Genomic DNA, 19,719 nt, shown 5'->3' with positions numbered 1-19,719 from the left:
TTAATTGCTTGTTAATCCCACAGTAACACAGACTACTGGAAATGAATAATTAAATAAAACAGTTAATAATGAGCGAATGAACTACGGAGAGAAAATCGTAGCACTGCGGTTTGTGCAGCCGTGATTCATGATTTGTGCATAACTTTGGATTTGTGCATGCATAATTCTTGATTTGTAACTCATATAATATATTTCGTACATAAGTACAAAAACTATAAAATTATAAAATATGCAAAATCCAAATTACACATGCACAAATTAAAATGACAACAGCTTAAAAGTAACTACTCGCACAAATCTTTAAAATTTACGCATGAATTCTTGTTACGCAAACACAAAACCGTATATGATTTGTGCATAAGTGATGCATTTACAGTAAATATTCAATATAAAAACGAACTGTTCAATACAAGTTTGAGGATTCAATACATTTTTCACAATACACATTTTTTTTTAGTCAGTACCAGTTTGAGGTGCCTTAAGGTTGTCTGGGCGTCCACTCTCCCCCTCCCTGCCAGGAACTACCCAACCCCTCCTATGGTAGTCAGATAATCAAAGTATTAGCTAAATGCTAAAAAACAACAGAGATGCTTTTTTTTTTTTTTTTTTTTTTGCAAAAAAAGGTAAAGGTACCTGAATAAATGACTGGCAGCTTTAAGGATGCTGCACTTTCATTGTACTGCTGTTGTTTATTTGTAAGTCAGTTCTAAATATTTTAGATTGGTTCCATTTAGATTGTGTAAACTTAGGAGAACTGCTTAAATTGTTAAAGTTCTTATAAGTTGTAATGTTTACAAGTATACAAGAGTTCTATTTAAATGTGATTCTGCAATAAGTGCCAAGAACTGTGCACATGAAAAAAATCTAACTTTTTGTTATAGTATTTCTCATCATCTTTGGAATAGTAGGATTTCAGGGTTTATTTATTTTTTGCTCAATACATATCGAACCGAGACGCTCATATTGAGGTACATACTGAACCATGAGCAAACTGTATTGTTGCGAGTCATGATTTATGAGTCCAACTCATAAATCATGACTGGAAAGAGTTTTATGTTGAAGAGGTAATTGACTCTTATGCTGCCTTTTGGGGACATTTGTAATTTTTATGATCATCATTGTCCTGTGAGGAAAATAACAGAAAGTATGAAAACATAAACAAAATCCCTGGATTACAAAATGGTTAGAAACAGCCTAAAAAAAGAAAAACTCTTTTTATGTAAATATTTTTTAAAACATCAATCCAAAGATAAAGAGGACAAATACAAGAAATACAAAAATAGGTTGACAACAATTCTGAGAGAGCAAAAACAGAATTATTACAGATTGCTGCTGGAAAAGTATAAATCCGATGCCAGGGGAACTTGGAACATGATAAAACCAATCAAATATCAATCAAAACATTTACCATCACATATTGTCAGAGATGATCGTTTAACAGTTGAGGATATTCATAAAGTTGCAAATGAGTTAAACAAATTGTCAATGTTTGGGACAAGTTTAAATTTAAAAAAATCAAAGAGTTGATGGTGGGAATAACAACATTCTTCTTGACTCTAACAATAGCAGCTCAATGTTTCTCAGTGGAGTCTGTGAGAGTGACATACTAGAGGTGGTTATTAAATGTAAGAATAAAGATCTATAGACTGTGATGATATTGATATGTCACTGCTAAAACATGTAATCGATTTCTTAACATACAGCAACATGTTTAGCAGTGATGGAATTCATAGAAAAAATATTGCAGCAACTATTGACACCAAAGAGAATGTCATAGGTGTTATTATAGATTTCAGCAAAGCATTTGATACAATGAATCATTCACGACTGTTACAAAAATGTGAGCACTACGGTATTAGAGGGGTGGTTAAGAATTGACTTCAAAGCTATTTAAAGAATAGACTTTAATATGTTGAAATTGATGGCACAGTATCAGAACAAAGGATATCAACACGTGGAATTCCCCAAGGCTCTGTTTTAGGACCAAAATTGTTTATACCTATTTAAATGATATTGTCAAGATATCAAAAAAATTAGAGCTCGTTATTTTTGCGGATGATGCAAATTTATATTGTACAGGTCAAGATATTTTTCAATTAATTAAATAAATAGAAAAGGAGTTCATTAAAGGAAAAAAATGGCTTAAGACTAACAAGTTATTTTTAAATGAAAGGATAACAAAATTGATGGTTTTTGGTACGGATAAAGCAAAGGAAAACGTAAAACTTCATTTTGATGGAATAGAAAGTGAATGTGTTTACGAAACAGAGTTCCTTGGACTCATTATTGACCACTAGCTCAACTGGAAGCCACATGTTGAATATGTAAAAAACAAAATATCTAAAGCCATGGGTATCATTCATAGAACTAAAAGAACACTGAGTACAAAATGTTTGTATATTTTACATTTAACCTTAATTCTTCCATACTTCCAGTACTCTAGTGAAATTTGGGGAAATATATATATAAAAAAATATTGATCCAATAACTAAACTTCAAAACAGAGCAATTCGATTAATAAATAAAATTGGTTTTTGGGAGTCCCACTGTTAAAAAAATCTAAAACATCAAAACTTGTGGATATTGGGCATGCAAGAATTGTGGAATTTTCTTTTGGTGCCTTTTAAAATACTTTGCCGTGGAGAATTGAGTTATTTTTTTAAGAGAAAAGAGGAACATTATGATTTAAGAGATAATTTTGTTTGAATCCTGCAGGGCAATAACAAATGTAAAATGGAGATGTCTGTCTGTTTTTGGTTCAAAACTTTGGAATTCTTTAAATACAGATCTTAAATTATTCAATACTCTTAAAAAAATGTTGGTTACTGATAAAATGTAAAAAGATCAACACTAGTGAAATTTAATTTTGTATTAGTAAATACTTATGTAATTATGCGTGTTTGTAGCTGTAATATATGTATAAAGTAATGTCTGTTTTTCTTCATTTAAAAACTGTAAATACAATTTTTAATGATATATATATATATATATATATATATATATATATATATATATATATATATATATATATATACAAAATTTTCAATGATTTTTAATAACACCTTGACTTGATCAGGTTTTCTATTTATGGCCCTCAGCAGCAGTCACTGACTGCAAGTTCCTGTATGTTGTTTACATTTTTTTCTGCAGTTTATAGTCTGCAGATGATCATTGTCAAAACAAAACTCTAATACTATTACTCATTTTTTGCACTTGTAATGTTTTCGGGATATTACAGCACAAGTAATAATTAACAAATTGCAACTATCTAAAAAGTGAAAACTATTAAAAAAAAAAATCCCACCTTAGTAGAACTAGAACACATGAACGGAGACCAATTACTATGAAGTCTAAATCCGCCCTAAGTCTTTCTAGGACTGTGGAATATACTTTTTTAGACATTACTGATACTTATTCTGTAAAGGTGATGTTGAAAATGTCTAAACTTGTGTTGCTGACATGTACTCCTTCTGAACAACACAAATGGTTCAGAAATGTCTTAAATCAGACATAAAAATTAGAATGTGTGATCATGTTTATATCATAACAAAACATTAATTTATAATGAAGCATCGAGTCAGAAAAGCTTTACAGTAATTTTAAAGCAGCCACAAGGAGACGGTGAACAGTTGATTAAAAACCAAACATGCAGCTACGTTTTTGGTTACTCAGCAGAAATAGGATTTTGAAAACTTTTTGTTCCCTTAGTACTACATGGTGTTTATTGGGGCCAGAGATAAGAAGTAAACACATGAAGAGCACTGGGTTGTGTAAAACTAAATTTATAGTCTAATATTGCAAATGTTTAAAGAAAGAATCAGCATGCAGGCAAAGAAACAGATATGTTAAGCTAAACTTGTCGTCCATTTATTATTCCATATTTCCTTAAAAATATGGGTACAACCATTGAAGGTCCCAGTGGTGTTTTGTTATATGAATGTGGAGGCCGAGTGTCTTTTTCCACTCCTATTAAAAATGGTGTTTTGGGTGTTTTGAACATGTTGTGGTATTTATCCTGATGATGGAGGATATATGAATAGAAAATTAAAATTAAAATTGAATTTCTGAGTATTTAGATTTTCAAAAAGTTGCTAATTTGGGAGCAGACAAATAAAATTGTTGGAAAAAACATGGAACCTCCAATGGAAACCCCAAGCTACCTGCTCTGCTCCATTCTGATGCATCCGCGTGCAGACAAATAGATCCATGTACGTCTTCATTTAACTTGTCCAAGCTGGGATCTGACTTAATACTGTACGGATGGATAGCTCCAATATTGCTCATTGTTTTTGTTGTAATGTTAGATTGGGATTATGAGGGGCTATAAGCTAGTGGGAGAGCATTAGAAAATTACAGATTTTTTATTTTTTATTTTGCACAATTGAACGACATAATCATAATTAAAAAAAAAAAAAAAACACTAAGAGCGCTTTTAAGAGCTTAAAAGATTATCAAAGCATGACTTTAAAATGTATTTTATTTTATCCTGGCAGAAATCTCTGTGAGACTAATGAGACTTTGGCGTAGAATCTTCTGTCTTGGACATTTATTTTGAGAGTCTTCAAAACAGATCATCTTAAAACTTTAAAAAGTAGTTTGATGTTTTTATTTATAAGTCATAAAAGAAAAATAACAATAAAATAAAAAACAATGTAAACCTTTATTCCTGCCAGTTGTGAATCTTAAACCCAAAAACAATTTCATGATGTCCCACTTCTGCAACAAAATCAAAAAGGTATATCAAAAAATCCACAACAAACTGAATATCTGTTGGATAATGATTTTAGACATAATTAGAACTAGTAGTGCTGTATGTGTGAGCGTGTAGGTGTGTTAGGTCAGCAGAAAGCAGATTCTGTGTTGTTTTTTGATGTAGCCAAAGTGCAGAAACATGTCCATTTCAGTAATTTAATATTTCACTGCCTTCACATCTGGAGCTGTATGTAAAAATGGAAAATAGAGGGGTGGGATAGGAGACTGACATGAAGAGAGGGAGGAAGAAGGAGGAGAGAAAGAAAAAAATACATCCTCTCCTTCAGCAAATACATCTCTGGCCTTCACGCACTCCCTAGCATAACACCATGGCCACATCATGCCTGTGTGCAAACACTTTTTAAACTAAGAGAGAATGCATACTTTCTGCACAGACATATGCTTCTTGTCTTTCGTCTTTTTTTTCTTTCCTTTCCTCAATCAGGGCTCTTTTTCTTGAGCAGACACACACATACACACTACTGTGGAGTGACTGGTGTTTTAAGTTGGCCTGAGCATGTAGGTGATCTGGGTGTGATTACTGCTTGGCTCTCCGACAGCTCTGATGATGACATTCAGCTCTTTGAGCTCCTCTGGCCTGGGCCTGCTCCAAGCACAACCAGGCAGTACACACTCTACCTCGCAACCATCCATACATGTGGCCTGGATACGACTGCAACACACACTGCTCAGAAACTTAATGATCGAAAGCACATTGCGTTTTTTGGGTTTTTTTTTTTTTTTTTTGCTTCAGACTTGACGATCCTCGATTTCTCCGTTTGCATCAACAGAGATGTTTGTTGTTTACAACCTTTAGTGCCCATGTTTGAGAGCAACCTGCTTCTAAAATATCTTCCATCATTCTCTGTTGTCATCGCCTCAATCTGTATTTCATTTGCTCTAAGTGTCTGTTTGCCTTATTTCAATGCCAAGCTCAGAGAGCAGCTGTGTGCTGGATCATTGCTATCAAGACAGAGTCAACATATGTACACACACACACACACACACACAATTCTCCCAGTTGTGGGGCTTCATGCCCAGATTGTGTAAATCTTTACTGTCCTCCACACACTTCTCTACACCCATCATCGTAATTGCTGCTTTGATGAAGACACACACACATACACACGCACACACACACTATTCTCCATCATTATCATTGTTTCAGCTGGAGAAGAGTCAGCGCCTTTGTTTGTAATTACAGGGGTTTGAAGTGAGAGGGAAGGGATGGATGGGAAAGAGAAAAAAAAGAGGTCAGAAAAAAAGCACAGCAGTATGTCTGTGACATATTAGTCACATTTTACCGTAATTGTTGTTCGACCCCATCCCACACTTGTAAAAAAAGGAGAAGAAGAAAAAAAAAATACTTGGGGAATGTGCTTTGTAGTGGATGGCTTCCAAGGTTTTGTCTGGTGTGCTCAGCACAAAGGGTAGAAGGAGCTTTGTGGCTGGCTGGTATGGCTTTAAAAACATTACAGCAAAGGGGAGAAGCTTGTTCCACTTCCTAAGCTCAGACTTAGGATTGACCCCATCAAAGTAGCATAGATTGTGCCATTAAAAGACTTACTGAAGAGAGTTCGGGGGCCGTCTTTCAGTTTTTTTCCCCAAAATCCAAATGATCCCTTCATGGAAAGCCACAGATAAAGGAAACACGAAACCAGGTTGTTTCTTCCTTCTGGACATGTGGTAACAAGCCACCCTGAAGACCTTAAAGACAGAGAAACCACCTGACGGCGTGGCGGATTGCTACACAAACAAATCAATTCCCCATCAGAAAGAGAAAGCCTGTTCGTCGGAACAGTGTACGCTTGTTTGACTGAGGCAGAAATGGGCCCAAAACAACACTGCAGAACGATGACAGGCACGTGGCACACTGCAGCATCTGCGCAGCCTGCTGCGATCTCTCAGGGTTCATAAAACACGAGCCTAGTTAAAGCCAGCACCCCCACTGTGACAAGCAAGCCAAGTTCACAGTTCAAGGATAAGGCTTATCATCAGTCAAATCCCACTACAAGAGACTATCTACTGAGGAAAAATATAGAAATCAAAATCTTTTTAAAAGTTTGTGCTGTTGATATTCATAGTTTTCTTCTTATCTGTAATCCTGTTCTGTCTCCGATTGTTTACACCCCTGTGCTTCCGTCATGGCACATCTTTTTGAAATTATTTTTGAAAAACGCACACTGCTTGCTCTGATTGTGTGTTTGTGAGCATGTCAGCACAATTTGAGATGGCTCAGATTGAGTAAAGTCTGTGGAGATTTCTCAGTCGTCCGTGTTCCTCACAAGATTCTGTTTTTCAGGGCAACTGGATTTTAAAGTATGGTCTAGTGCAGGGGTCTGCAACCTGCGGCTCCAGAGCCACATGTGGCTCTTTTGTCTCCCCATGGTGGCTCTCTGGCTGAAGAAAAATAAAATAGTAATTATTTTAAGTAAGGGTTACCCTACTTAGCAATTTTTTTTTTTCATTTAGGTTTGTTAAATATATAAATTGATGGCTGAAGTGCTGGTTTTTATATCTCTGAAGAAGCCTCGTTCGCTCAACATTACCTCCAGAATGCAGTGACTTTAAATGCAAAGAAAAACTTTGGTAAAAAGTTTGATCTTTTAGGAGTTAAAAGCACATATTATCTTATTCTGCACAACATTAGTTACTAGCTGCCAGGAGCTCCACTGAGATGATCCTGTTTGGCTCAGATTATCTTTTATGTTTATTAAAATAGGTTTAATTGAGTTTCTGTCAAACATATATAAAAAAGGCACATTTTGAGAGATGCTAGGTTCTTTTTATACTTTTTTTCATTCCAAAAAAAGCAGTTAGTTCATATTTATTATTTAAAAAAAGAAGGTAATGAATTCAAATCAAAATTTCTTTAAGACTAAAGTAAGACTTCCTCTTGGTTTTGATCAGTAGAAATTGAGCCCAAATGGCTCTTTTCTGTTAAAGGTTCCCGACCCCTGGATTAGAGTGTTTTCTTCAGTTCTGGGAGAGCTTTTGAATGAGCAGAAATCTTATATCAACCTTTAAAGTTCGTTCGAAGAACACTATGAACAGACCAAAAGACACAGAAGTCGCAAACACATTCAAAGCAGGATTGCTTGTCGGCTTGTGGGGCTTTGGGAGGTGTGCGACCCATGTACGTCCTCTCCTGACTCCCAGTGTTGCCCAACAGGGAGTGTTTGTGTGGTTTCCAAGGGCAACGACCGGAGAGCGAAGGGGAGCCTGATGCAGAGAGGCAGGGCTGCGGCTGCTTGTTCTCTTTGGGTTTGTTTGCATGTCTGATTGCTGTGCATGTACGTGTGCCTGCAGAGGATGCAGGTGGGTTTGTGCACCGTGTCACTGAATGGCACTGTTTGCATTCGCTGGCGTGTGCATGTGCATTTGCACATGCGAGCGGGTGCCGGGGTAGCGTGTGGAAATTGTTGTTGTCAACAGGCTAACTGTTACTGACATGCACACTCTGACTACTGGAGTCAAAAAGTTAAATGCACTCTATGCTCTTTTCTCTCCCTGGAGGCTCCCTCTTACTGCCTCCCTAACTTTTTTCCCCTCCCACTTTTATTTTCTATATTTTTTTTCACTGTCATACTCGTGCTTTTTCTCTCTCCCTGATGATTTCTTTCTTTTGCGCCCTCCTCCCTCCATCTCTGATGATTTTAGCAGAGGTGTGACTCATTGGGCACAGTGCCACAATGTCAGGTAGTGAGGGGAGGGCTGGGAATGAGGCGCAAGGAAAGAAAGAGAAAAGGAGAGAATATGAGAGGGAAGGCGAGCTGCTTTAAAAAAAAAAAAAAAAAAAGTAGCGAGGTATAGAGCGGCGAGAGGGGCGGCTGGGCAGTCAGATATGCAAAACATGGTGGAATGCGCGTGAGGAAAAGAGTGAGAGTGAAGGAGAGAGACTGGGGAGTGGGAGGGGTGTACAGTCAGCACAAACAAAACATAAAAAGGGGAAATGAATCATTTCTGCAATCAGTTTGTCACAATTGAGGTTTTTTTCTCCTCCTTGCATCTTTTCTTGATTACTACATTTGGCCCGTGCAACACCAATTTGTTTATTTGCAAACCTGTTTGGGAACACACCCTCTCATCCGAGGAGGGGCTTGGGGGGGTCACAAATACAAGCCTATGTCGAGGAATAACACACCTAGTGGAACCAGAGAAGAGGATAAATGAGGGCTGTTTGGGACAAAGGTGAAAGAGTGAAGGGGAGCGGGAAGAGGGGTGTTCTGGGATGGGTGGAGTGAAGGGACAAAGGATGAAAAGTGGAGTGATTATGAGGATTTGGTAGGGAGAGGATTACACACGCACATTCATGTTCTTGCAGCTTGAATGTCTGTTGTATTTGTGGCCCCTGAGGCAGGGGCTCTCCACTCTCACCTCTGCCTTGGCACTCACCCACATGCACACACACACACACACAGAGTCTTGGCTGATGCACAAACACAACTTACTTTTTTGTGACATTTTAGTCATTGTGCTAAAAATTAGGCAACCCTGCAACTATGCACTCTCACATGCACTCACATGCACATTTACCTACAAAGAGTCTGTTGACTTCTGTCCTCTGGTGTGGTGCCAGAGCCAGTCTCTGTCTCCCCTCCGTTTCCCAATCTCTCTTCCTTCCTCTTGTTTTTCTCTGCACTCTCCACGAAGATCATCTTGGTGGATAAAAAAATTGCATTATCAAAGGGACTGCATGCGCACTTTAGTTTTATTTCACCTATCTAGACCAAACATTGGGATGTGGTTATTTGTAATGTTCCACCTCTCCTCCTTGTAGGCGTCCTTAGAGACTCACTCCAATAACTCCAATCCAATCCTGTTTTTAGCATGCTCCTGCAGCATTTTTAATCATAATAGAGGACATATATTAAAAATTCAAATTGTATTTCTCAGTATTTCTTCATTCAAAGTGTGTTTGATCAGGAGCAGATGAAAACGTGTGGTTTGAAAAAGTTCAGGTTTATTATTTTTCTCATGGGCACAAAAGTCCAATTTTGATGTATCCACCAGCAGACAAATAGATCCATCAACATCTTCATTTTCCTCATCTGAGCTGCAATAAACAAAAAAGAAAACGTGTTTTTGCTATGCTACTATTAGCTTGGGGTTGTAAGTAGCTGTAAGCTAGCAAGAGAGTGTGTAAACAAAGGAATACTGGGATATCGATGTAGGGTTACTTCTGATGAACTACTGCCTCTCTGCAGAAAATATGTCTTAAAAAATGACAGACTAAAAAAGAATAATCTTATTGAAAGGAGCACTGGGAACACTTTTACAATAGATAAGAATATAATTAAACAACACTACCTCTATCAGACAGTGTTCTCCTGTAGAAAAAAAAGGAAAAAAAACAATGGGAAAAAAATAAAAATAAGAGATGCCAGTTCAATTTGCTTGGATCAAACACAAATACTTGGAGAAAATGTGCAGTTTTAATAAGAATGCACCACAGTGGGCATACTAACTAGAGCTCACTTCATAAAAACAGCAATTTTTACCTAAAAAAAAAAAGTATTTCAGCATGGTGCTGCTATTACTTCTTGGCGTGCATGTGCACATTATGATTGATTAAAGGCAGACCTGATCCATCGAAGGCATTTTAGCAGCGGTGACAGAAGCATGGAGGAGATCAAAGTCATTTTGATAGATTGCTATCGCCACTCCTACCTGTTCCCTCTGGAATTTCCTCTTTTCCCAGCATGTGTTCAAGCGCGTGCACGTCTGTTATGTCTATCGCACTGTTTGTGTTTCAGCATGTGCGCCTGACTTTGCATCTGTTACAAAGTGGCTGAGGACCGAGATGCCAGTGTTTGTGCATGTGTGTGTAGTCTGTTTCAACATGTCTGCAACTTGAGGGGAATCTTATAACCTGGAAGTGGAATATGTGCTTACGTCTGCGTCTGTCCCATTCCGCTCCACATAGCTCTTTTCCATCTTCACTCCGTTGCTTGTTCCTTGACAGCTCTAATAAGTTTGCCAGATTAGGTTACACCCGCTAATGCACGCCAACTTCTACTTGTACGTCAGTTTTCTCTAATTTGGTTTCTTCTTACGTTTTTACCCCAAAAATATTGCATCCCGCTTGATACACAAATGCATAGACAGACAAGTGGGACGCAGTCCATGTCTCTAAAGGCCTCTCAGGTTGCTGACATGTTCCAGTTTTGCACATATAAAGTAATAATAATAATAATAGTAGAGGGTGTGACAGTGCAAGCGACCGTTCACTACCTCTGCCAGTCTCCTATAAATATCCTCCTTCTTTGGGGGAATCCGAGAAGCAGCACAAGACCTTCAGTTTACACAGCTGAGGAGCATGTGGACTAAAACCTCTCTTCTCCACCTTTTTTCCTCCCCTTTTCCCCCCTATCCTTCCTTTTTTTTATTTTCCTATCACTGCTTGGTCTGCTACTGGGTGTCTAGCATTTTTCTGCTGGCTCTTTGTCCTGTCTTATCTCCGCTCACCTGCCTTCCTCCCTCATGATTTCTTGCTCGTATCTCCCCGTCTTGCACGACCTCCCACCTTACCTTTCACTCCCATGTCTCTTTTGTGTTTATCTTCTCTGATAGATATTGCGGACAGTGGACAAAGTTCAGCAGGTTATTACGGAAACTGCAGAGTGATGAGCTGAAGCTAATTGCAGGTGGAAGTCACCCTCCTTTTCATCACATCTCTGTATTTTGTTTTGTCCGCGCTGACTTCCCATAGCCTTCTGTTCACCCCTGACCCCAGAGCAGGTAGCCAAACCAACACACACATGCTGGGGTAATGAAAAGAGAGAGGTTACGCTTTTTTATCAACAAAGCACTAAACTATATAATGCTAGGCTGATGCAATGCTTACATGTTTTTAGAAGATACACGTACATCTTAGTGAGTTTTAGTTTTAGAGTTTTTTTTAATGGAAGACATAACAGAACTGAGAACATGAACATTCGCCTCTTTCTTATTTGCCTCTGGCTCCCTCAAGTGGCCATTGTGGAAAGGTGCATTTCGGACAGCAAAGACGTCATTCATTTTCCGGTGAGAGAACACCATGACATCACTGAACTAAAATAAATACAGAAATAAGGAAATTATCAAGTAATTTTGTAAAAGAGGTTACAAGATAAATTTGATTAGTGGTAAAATAATAACAGTGGCTTAATTAGGAGGGTGTGTTTTGTTGTGGTAGTTTTAATTCAGATTAGAGCAATTCAGATTAGTTTCGAAACTAGGAAGGGCGCGTGACACGTGATCTGTCTAGCTGTAAAACACGTGGTATTCTTTCGGCGACGTCACAATAGACGGATAAATTAAAGAAATGCTTTCTTTTGACACTTTTATTTATTGTGAATATATTTTCTAGAATCCTTACACGTGTTTAATATATTGACTTAAAAGACTTGAAGCAATATAGAACTGGACGTGCATTTTTAATACTTTATAAATACTTATGATGCTTTACTTGTTGCATCGGTTTAGCTCAGTGGTTACTTCTTACAATCTGAACGTTTCCATTTGACGATCCGCGGGTTGCCAAGTTCGACCACGGGCGCTGTCCGATGTTTTTATTTTTTTATTATTTTTTTTTAATTACATATATATAATATTAAAGTAATTACAAAGATGAATGGAAAATAATAGTTTTTCTCTGTAAATTTGTAATTTCCAGTTTGTTGTAAAGGGTAAAACAGAAGATAACAGTCTGAAAGAAGTCACAAACTAGTCATTACATAATTTTTAAAAAGGTAAACACCTGTTGTATTGTTAACAACATGAGTTAATGGGCTAATTCCAACAAAAATGTATGTTTATTATTAAGAAGATCGTTGTTCTCCTGACATGTTGCTAAATTAGCTGCAATGTAGATCAGTATCCAGCAGATGGCGCCATAAGATCATGGTTACAAAAAGGACAATCTGCTTTAATAATTACAGGGACTTGTAGGGACAATTGAAACATTTACATACTGGATATGCCTGGTAAAAATAAAATTCTCCAGTGTTTTTTGTTTGTTTTTCTTTTTTTTTAGACGTTTTGTATGTTAGAACTGAGGGAATAAGTATCGGGCATATTCTTCGACAGAAAACTCTTAAATAGAACCCCCAAAATTACCAGAATCATCCAGTTTTGCAGCCCCAGCCTCAAACCTATAGGGTTGCTGGATTTGGCTCCAGCAGCCGCCGTAACCCTTCACAGTTGTGGGTTTACATACACGCGCATATGAGTATATATGTCCAATATATATTCATTTCTATATAATTTTCACATTTTACAGCTACTGTTTGAAATAGTTTGTACAAAAAACGTGTTATATGTATGTGTTTACACTTCACAAGCAACATATAAAAAAGTGTTTACTCCAAACAGCTTTTATATGATTTCTGGTTCCATGTTTAAGATGTAAATCTGGACTTTTGCATCTCTAATAAAGATGAAATATAAAGATGTTGTTGTTAAATCTCAGACAATCCCACCCCACTGTGGCCTTGTTGTATTCATTTTGTAATATTGTGAGTAATTTGTTTGTTTGAAGTTGTCTTCTCCTTCTCTATGATCCTGCAGACCCCTTGAGGAAAGTGATGTTTCTTTTAAATGGACCATTTCTGTGAAGCACTACTCTTTAATGTTTTGCTTGAACATATTCAATACTTTATTCTTTACTTATGCAACCAGAGTGTAATTTACCTGCAAGGCTAAAGAAATACAATTCATTATAAAATATGAGATCCTATTCAAGTCTAGTCTGTTCATGTTGGAGTTATTGTTTTGGAAAAACTTGTAAAAATATCTAAAGAGACACTTCAGTGAGTAATGTGTCTCCAACACAACACTTTATTAAGGAATCTGATAGGCTTTTAAAATAGTTTGCAGAAATGTGGTAATAATATTATTTCAGCTCTATCAATTTCTCTTTTTTTAATTAATTGCATTTGGTATAGAGTGAATTCATTTCCATTAATCTATATATATTAAAAACTTATATAGAATTTAGATTCAGGGCTCACTCTTGTTTAATTTATTTCAATTTATTTATTTATCTCTACATAAATTGTGGTTCCAGCTTATTAAAGTCACCAAAACAGGATTTCAGAATTAGAACACTTCAAAACATTTGAATAATGTGTCCAAATTTTGCAGGGCGTGAGTGTTTTCACTAACTATTCATCTGCTTAATTCAAAGTTCCTGCACAGGTTCCTCAGATGGCATTAAATTGGTTCCGTTTGATTCAATTATCTCAGTTTATATAAATTGATACACTTGATATTCTATTTTTTCTAGGATCTTTCCACCCATTCATGTTTACATCCAGTAGATGGTGCCATTGGATCGAGAATAAATTGAAAAAGTTCAGTTTCATTCTCACATTATTGAGTTATTGGACAGATAAAACTCATCTTGTCCATTATCCAGTAATGTATTTGTCCTGAGACTATTAAAAAGTCTTTCTAAACTTGCTTGTTCAGCTCTTCTCGACCTCATTTTTGCCCTGACTCTCTCCAGGGTTGAGATTGCAGAATTTCACTAAAAAGTAATGGCTGTCTTTTTGTCAAACAATTGAGTGAGCCGGGCGATCGGGGCGGATGAAACCGGCTTAATGTTCCGTGTAATGCATGTTAATGTAACATGCACCAAGGGAGTGCCAGTCGGAGTGCTTCGGGATTATTTATCACAAAATATTTGTATTCTTCCGTCGGAGAACGGTTGATCCCGGATAGCTGCGCACTAATCCCCTACTCTGTTAATTAAAAAGGAAGGCGAAAGCAATGGAACTGGTGGCAGGGATTTTTTCTTTTTCCAGAAATGTAATCATTTCTGGAGAAGCTTAACCATCTGCTTGAGGTTAAGTCTACAAGCAGATTGTGTTCTCTGCTTATTTAAACCTGGGGATTTCATTTTATTATATTTTTTTCCTGAAAGAGTGTTGCATTTAGGGTCTGTCTGTTGGTTGGAACTTTTCCCTTTTTTAAGAAAGTGTAGTGTTTACTCCTAAAAAAAAATGATTTTATGATTGTTTTATTTAGGGGCAACTTGGGACTTGTGTTGACACAATGTGATTTCCATGAATGAAGGAGAATAAATCACCTTCATCGTCTGTTTGCTGAAGTTGTTCTCTTTGTTGCTCGAGAGAGAGTCACAAACAACCATTATTTCCAAATGGAAGCACTCCCACTGGTTTTGTTTGATTCTGTTCTTTTGTGATGAAAAGATCACAGCAACATCAGCACCGCCTCTGATCAGCTCAATTCTCAACAGAGGATGCACTTCTCCTGTTTTAGGGGGGGAATTTATTAGAAAAAAAAGGATAAAAAGAGAACTCTTACAGGAAGCATAACATATCCGCTCTTTTTTCTTTTTTTCCTTTAACTCCATCCACTCTCTAATCAACGGGCCCGGGGGGGGCAAGGCTGTGTCGTCAGTCCCAAGAAGAGACTTTCACATCTGAAGCTCTGTTTCCCATTAGGATGCAGCTCCTGTCCTTCTAGAGACGCACTCCATTTCACAAAGGCATCCTTTAATTCCTCTTTTAGCCTCTCTTTCTTATCCATCTAACTGACCAGCACTGATTATAGCATTTAGAAAAAAGAAAAAAAATCATGATCTGCACTCTAAAGAGTTCTCCTCATCAGGTGCACACAAAGGCTGGTGTGCTTTCATCCTCTGCCGTCATTTCTAATCTGATTCAAACGTTTGTAGCCTTTTCATTCCTCTTCAAACGCGACAAAAACATCACCTATGGGATATGTATCTAATCCCTGCTATAATACCTGATACCAAGCAAGTGTGATTACGGCTTTATGCTGCTGCTTTTATGTTGATTGTGTTGAAACAAGCCCACTCAAGTGAATTAAAGTGGTGTTTATTTGCTGGTCATTGTCTAAAAAAGGGATCATTTTAAGCTCCACGAGGTCTCTCGCTTAAATGCTGATTAAAAATGGATATCCTGACTTATCAAAGATTCTTTTTGTCACCCACCAAAGCCCAACGCGCGTGTGATGATTAATGAATGGGGCTGTTTTGCAGTGCGGGCATTCATCTTCAAAAGGATCTAATTAAAAAGCATTATAAAGTCCCACGAGTACACTTGTAGTGGCCACCAGACCATTTGAAGAAAATCGAATGAGAGTTTTTTTTTTTTTTTGTATTATTGTTGCCACAGAGTTCACATCCCCCTCCTCCTCATCCCTTGAAACGCATTTAAATCCTGTTGACTATCACTGTCATCTCTTAAGATTCCCTGGACACCGAGACAAATCCTTATCCGTCCTCATCTGGCGAGGAGAGCCTCAGAAAACGACACCCACGACACAATTTGTCTTCTAATCCAAATCTGGCTCTGACGTCTGTTGTCAAAACTTACGCCCTCTCGTCTCTTTAATGGGTCAGACGGAACAGGCGCGAGGAGGAGAAAGAGTTAAACGTCTTCAGTAATTAGAGCCGCACTTGGTGTCGGCGTCCTCCAATACGGAGCTTCGAGGAGCTGCGTCCTCTCTCTCTTTTGCTCTCTCTTTCTCTCTCCTCTATCCACACACACACGCGCGCGCACGCCAGCAGAGCGAGTGTGCGCTCCCCATCAGCTCCCTATAGCTCCTCTGTGTGCCTAATACACCGGAAAATCAAAGCCCGAGCCTCCTCTGTTCACACACCGGCTGCGTTACGCACAGCCAAAAGTGGGAGACGCGCCTCTTTTTCTCCTCTCTTATCCATTTTTCCTCCAAAGTTGTGCGCTCACATTTGTGAGAATCCTGCAGCTGATGATTTTCTTTCATTTTTCTCCTTTTTCAAACTCTGGGCAGTCTCTCTGCTGTGCTTCCTCCGAAGCCAGTATGTCTGGATGAGGTGGTTTTACGCACGCTTCTGACATGGATCACAGACTCTCCAGACGCAGCTGGCTGCCGGTGACAAGTCTGGTTATATGTCTGCTGCTATGCGCTTGTGTGGTGGACTTGGTTCTGGCGCAAATACGCTACTCCATTCCAGAGGAGCTGGAGCACGGAGCCTTTGTGGGCAACATCGCAGAGGATCTGGGTCTGGATGTGGCCAAGCTGTCAGCCCGTCGATTTCGAATAGTTTCTGGTGCGAAGAAGCAGTATTTAGAGGTGAACTTGGAAAATGGCATTCTCTTCGTCAACGAAAAGATTGACAGAGAGGAGCTCTGCGAGCGAAGTCCGAACTGTTTTCTGCATTTACAAGTGGTGATTGAAAACCCCTTAGAACTGTACAGAGTGGAAGTGGAAATCTTAGATGTGAACGACAATTCTCCAACTTTTCCGTGGAGTGAGTTCAACCTGGACATCACGGAGTCCGCCTCCCCCGGTTCACGCTTCCCGCTGGAGAGCGCGCAGGATCAGGACGTGGGCACCAACTCTCTGCGCTCCTACCAGCTGAGCGCAAACGAGCACTTCGTCTTAAGCATCCAGACGCGTAACGACGGAAGCAAGTTTGCAGAGCTCGTGCTGGACACCCCGTTGGACCGCGAGCAGCAGAAGCGGCACGAGATGGTTCTCACTGCCCTGGACGGAGGCTCTCCGGAGCGCTCAGGGACGGCGCTGATAACGGTCACCGTGTTGGACGCAAATGACAACGTGCCCATGTTTGACCGCTCCGTTTACCGCGCAAGCCTGGTGGAAAACGCACCGAGAGGGACGCTGGTGCTGAAACTGAACGCAACAGATTTGGATGAAGGCACGAACGGGGAGGTCACCTATGCGTTTAGTGGACACGCGCCGCTCAAGGTGCGCGAGCTGTTCAGCGTGGACCCGTACATGGGTGAAATCCGAGTCAGAGGCGTTGTGGACTACGAAAAGGCCAGCGTCTATGAGCTCTACGTGCAGGCGAAAGACAGGGGGCCGTCAGCTGTGGCGGTGCACAGCAAAGTGCTGGTGGACATCCTGGATGTGAATGACAACGCCCCCGAAGTCATCCTCACTTCAGTCTCCACACCTGTCCAGGAAGACGCGCCGCCGGGGACGGTGATCGCCGTGATCAGCGTCATGGACCGAGACTCGGGGGAGAACGGGAACGTGGACTGTCAGATCCCCAGTAATGTCCCCTTTCAGCTCCATTCGTCCTTTAAAAACTATTACACTTTAGTTACGAGCGAGTTTTTGGACAGAGAAGCCACGTCTGAGTATAACGTGACCCTCACAGCTCGGGATCTGGGCTCCCCTTCTTTGTCCACCAGGAAAACAATCCTGGTCCAAGTGTCCGACATTAACGACAACCCCCCGCGGTTCTCCCAGCCTTCATACACAGTTTATGTGACCGAGAATAACGCCCCGGGCGCTTCCATTTGCTCCGTTAATGCATTCGACCCCGATTCCAACCAGAACGCATATCTGTCCTATTCTATCCTGGAGGGTCAGATCCAGGGCATGCCCGTGTCCACTTATGTCTCCATCAATTCCGACAACGGCAACATCTACGCGCTGCGCTCCTTTGATTACGAGCAGCTGAGAAACTTTCAGATTCTGGTGCAGGCGCAGGACGCTGGCTTCCCGCCTCTCGCCAGCAATGTCACAGTGAACGTCTTTGTGTTGGATCAGAACGATAACGCACCTGTCATCGTGTCCCCTCTACCCAAAAACGGCACGGTGGCCTCGGAGGTGGTTCCGCGCTCAGTGGACGCGGGCTACCTGGTGACTCAAATTACCGCTTTGGACGCAGACGCGGGGCAGAACTCCCGCCTGTCCTACCAGGTGCTGCAGGCGACAGACCCGGGACTGTTCAGCGTGGCTCTGTACACAGGTGAAATCAGAACTATACGCCGACTAGTAGAAAGAGACGCAACAAGACAGAGGCTGGTTATTTTGGTCAAAGACAACGGGCAGCCGCCGCTCTCAGCCACCGTCTCCATTGTCCTCACAGTGGTGGACAGCCTCCCTGAGTCGCTGTCAGATTTCGGAGACCTCACACTCAGCCCGCAGCCCCCCTCAAACGTCGCTCTCTACTTGATCGTGTCCCTGAGCACGATCTCCCTCATTTTCCTGGTGGCCATCATCATCCTGGCTGCGGTCAAGTGTTACAAGGACAGGGAGACCCACAGCGGCTACAACCTGCCTCCGTTCTCCTGCTGCTGCTGCGGGGGGTTTCAGCCGGAGCCGCCCACGGAGGTGTTCAAAAAATCCAACATCAACCTGCAGATTTCATCCGCGGCCAAAGTGCCTCCGAACTGTATGGAGGTGAATGGAAATAGCAGTGTGTCTCAGTCATATTGTTATAAAGTGTGTCTGACCCCCGAATCAGCCAAAAGTGACTTTATGTTTCTGAAGCCGTGCAGCCCGGGCAGCACGCCGAGGAACAACGAGGCGAAGAGCGCGGAAAACTCCTGGAACGCGCACAGCCGGAGCGCATCCGTGAACAACGGAGCCACAACTCCCAGCGAGGTACAGCCCGACCCCGCACCTGCTATTCCAACAAATCCACTTTGACCTTTGGGAGCATGAAGGTCAAATGCATGCCACCGAGGTTCAAAGTCAACTTAAGGACACCCCCTCCCCCCCCGCCCTCCCCTCTCCTGATGGAGCTCATTTCTATTTTAATTTAATCTCCATTGTGGTAACGTTCTGCGTACCAGAACGAGAGGAAACGACATGGGATTACATTTTAATAGACACTTTAATGAAGGTGTAAAGCCCATTCTTGTGAGGATGATGTGCACAGAATGAAGTGAGACTTCCGTTTCTGTGTGAGAGGCAGGCAGGGCGCGTGCAGCTCCGACAGTCTCCCCGTTTTTAGTTAGTCCTGGTGATAATTAAATATCCCCTAAAAATGACGGGAATTGGGGAGAGAGAGGAGGCGCGCGCACCTGCTTCCAGCGCGCCCACTTAAGTTTGAAGAAGATGCTGGATTCGCTAAAGTAAATAGTTTGGCTCCAGACAAATGGAGCGGTCAGCTCTGGAGTGCGCGCGCGCGCTCCTCTCTGCTCTGGAACTAATAATGTAGGACGTCTATCCTCGCTAACTGTGCCTCAAGGGCAC

General features: G+C 40.5%; 1 protein-coding gene across 2 annotated transcripts in view; it reads left to right on the top strand.

Annotated features, from left to right (window-relative positions):
* The first annotated feature begins 16,177 nt into the window (after positions 1–16,177).
* The window catches only part of si:ch73-233f7.1 (uncharacterized protein LOC100537710 homolog), a 7,628-nt gene continuing 4,086 nt past the window's right edge, over positions 16,178–19,719 (top strand). Inside the window, exons 1-2 of one of the 2 annotated variants that reach the window (XM_024283997.2) lie at positions 16,178–18,921; positions 19,012–19,125. In XM_024283997.2, coding sequence (XP_024139765.1) covers positions 16,603–18,921; positions 19,012–19,125 — 2,433 coding nt within the window. In that variant the 5' untranslated portion in view covers positions 16,178–16,602. Of the gene's footprint in view, positions 19,126–19,719 lie in introns of both variants that reach the window. The other variant, XM_024283996.2, reaches the window with a different exon arrangement.

This window comes from Oryzias melastigma, linkage group LG10, assembly GCF_002922805.2.
Source record: "Oryzias melastigma strain HK-1 linkage group LG10, ASM292280v2, whole genome shotgun sequence".
Lineage (NCBI taxonomy): Eukaryota > Metazoa > Chordata > Actinopteri > Beloniformes > Adrianichthyidae > Oryzias > Oryzias melastigma.
The sequence above is the reverse complement of the archived record's forward strand: the minus strand, read 5'-3'. Positions and strand labels throughout refer to the sequence as shown.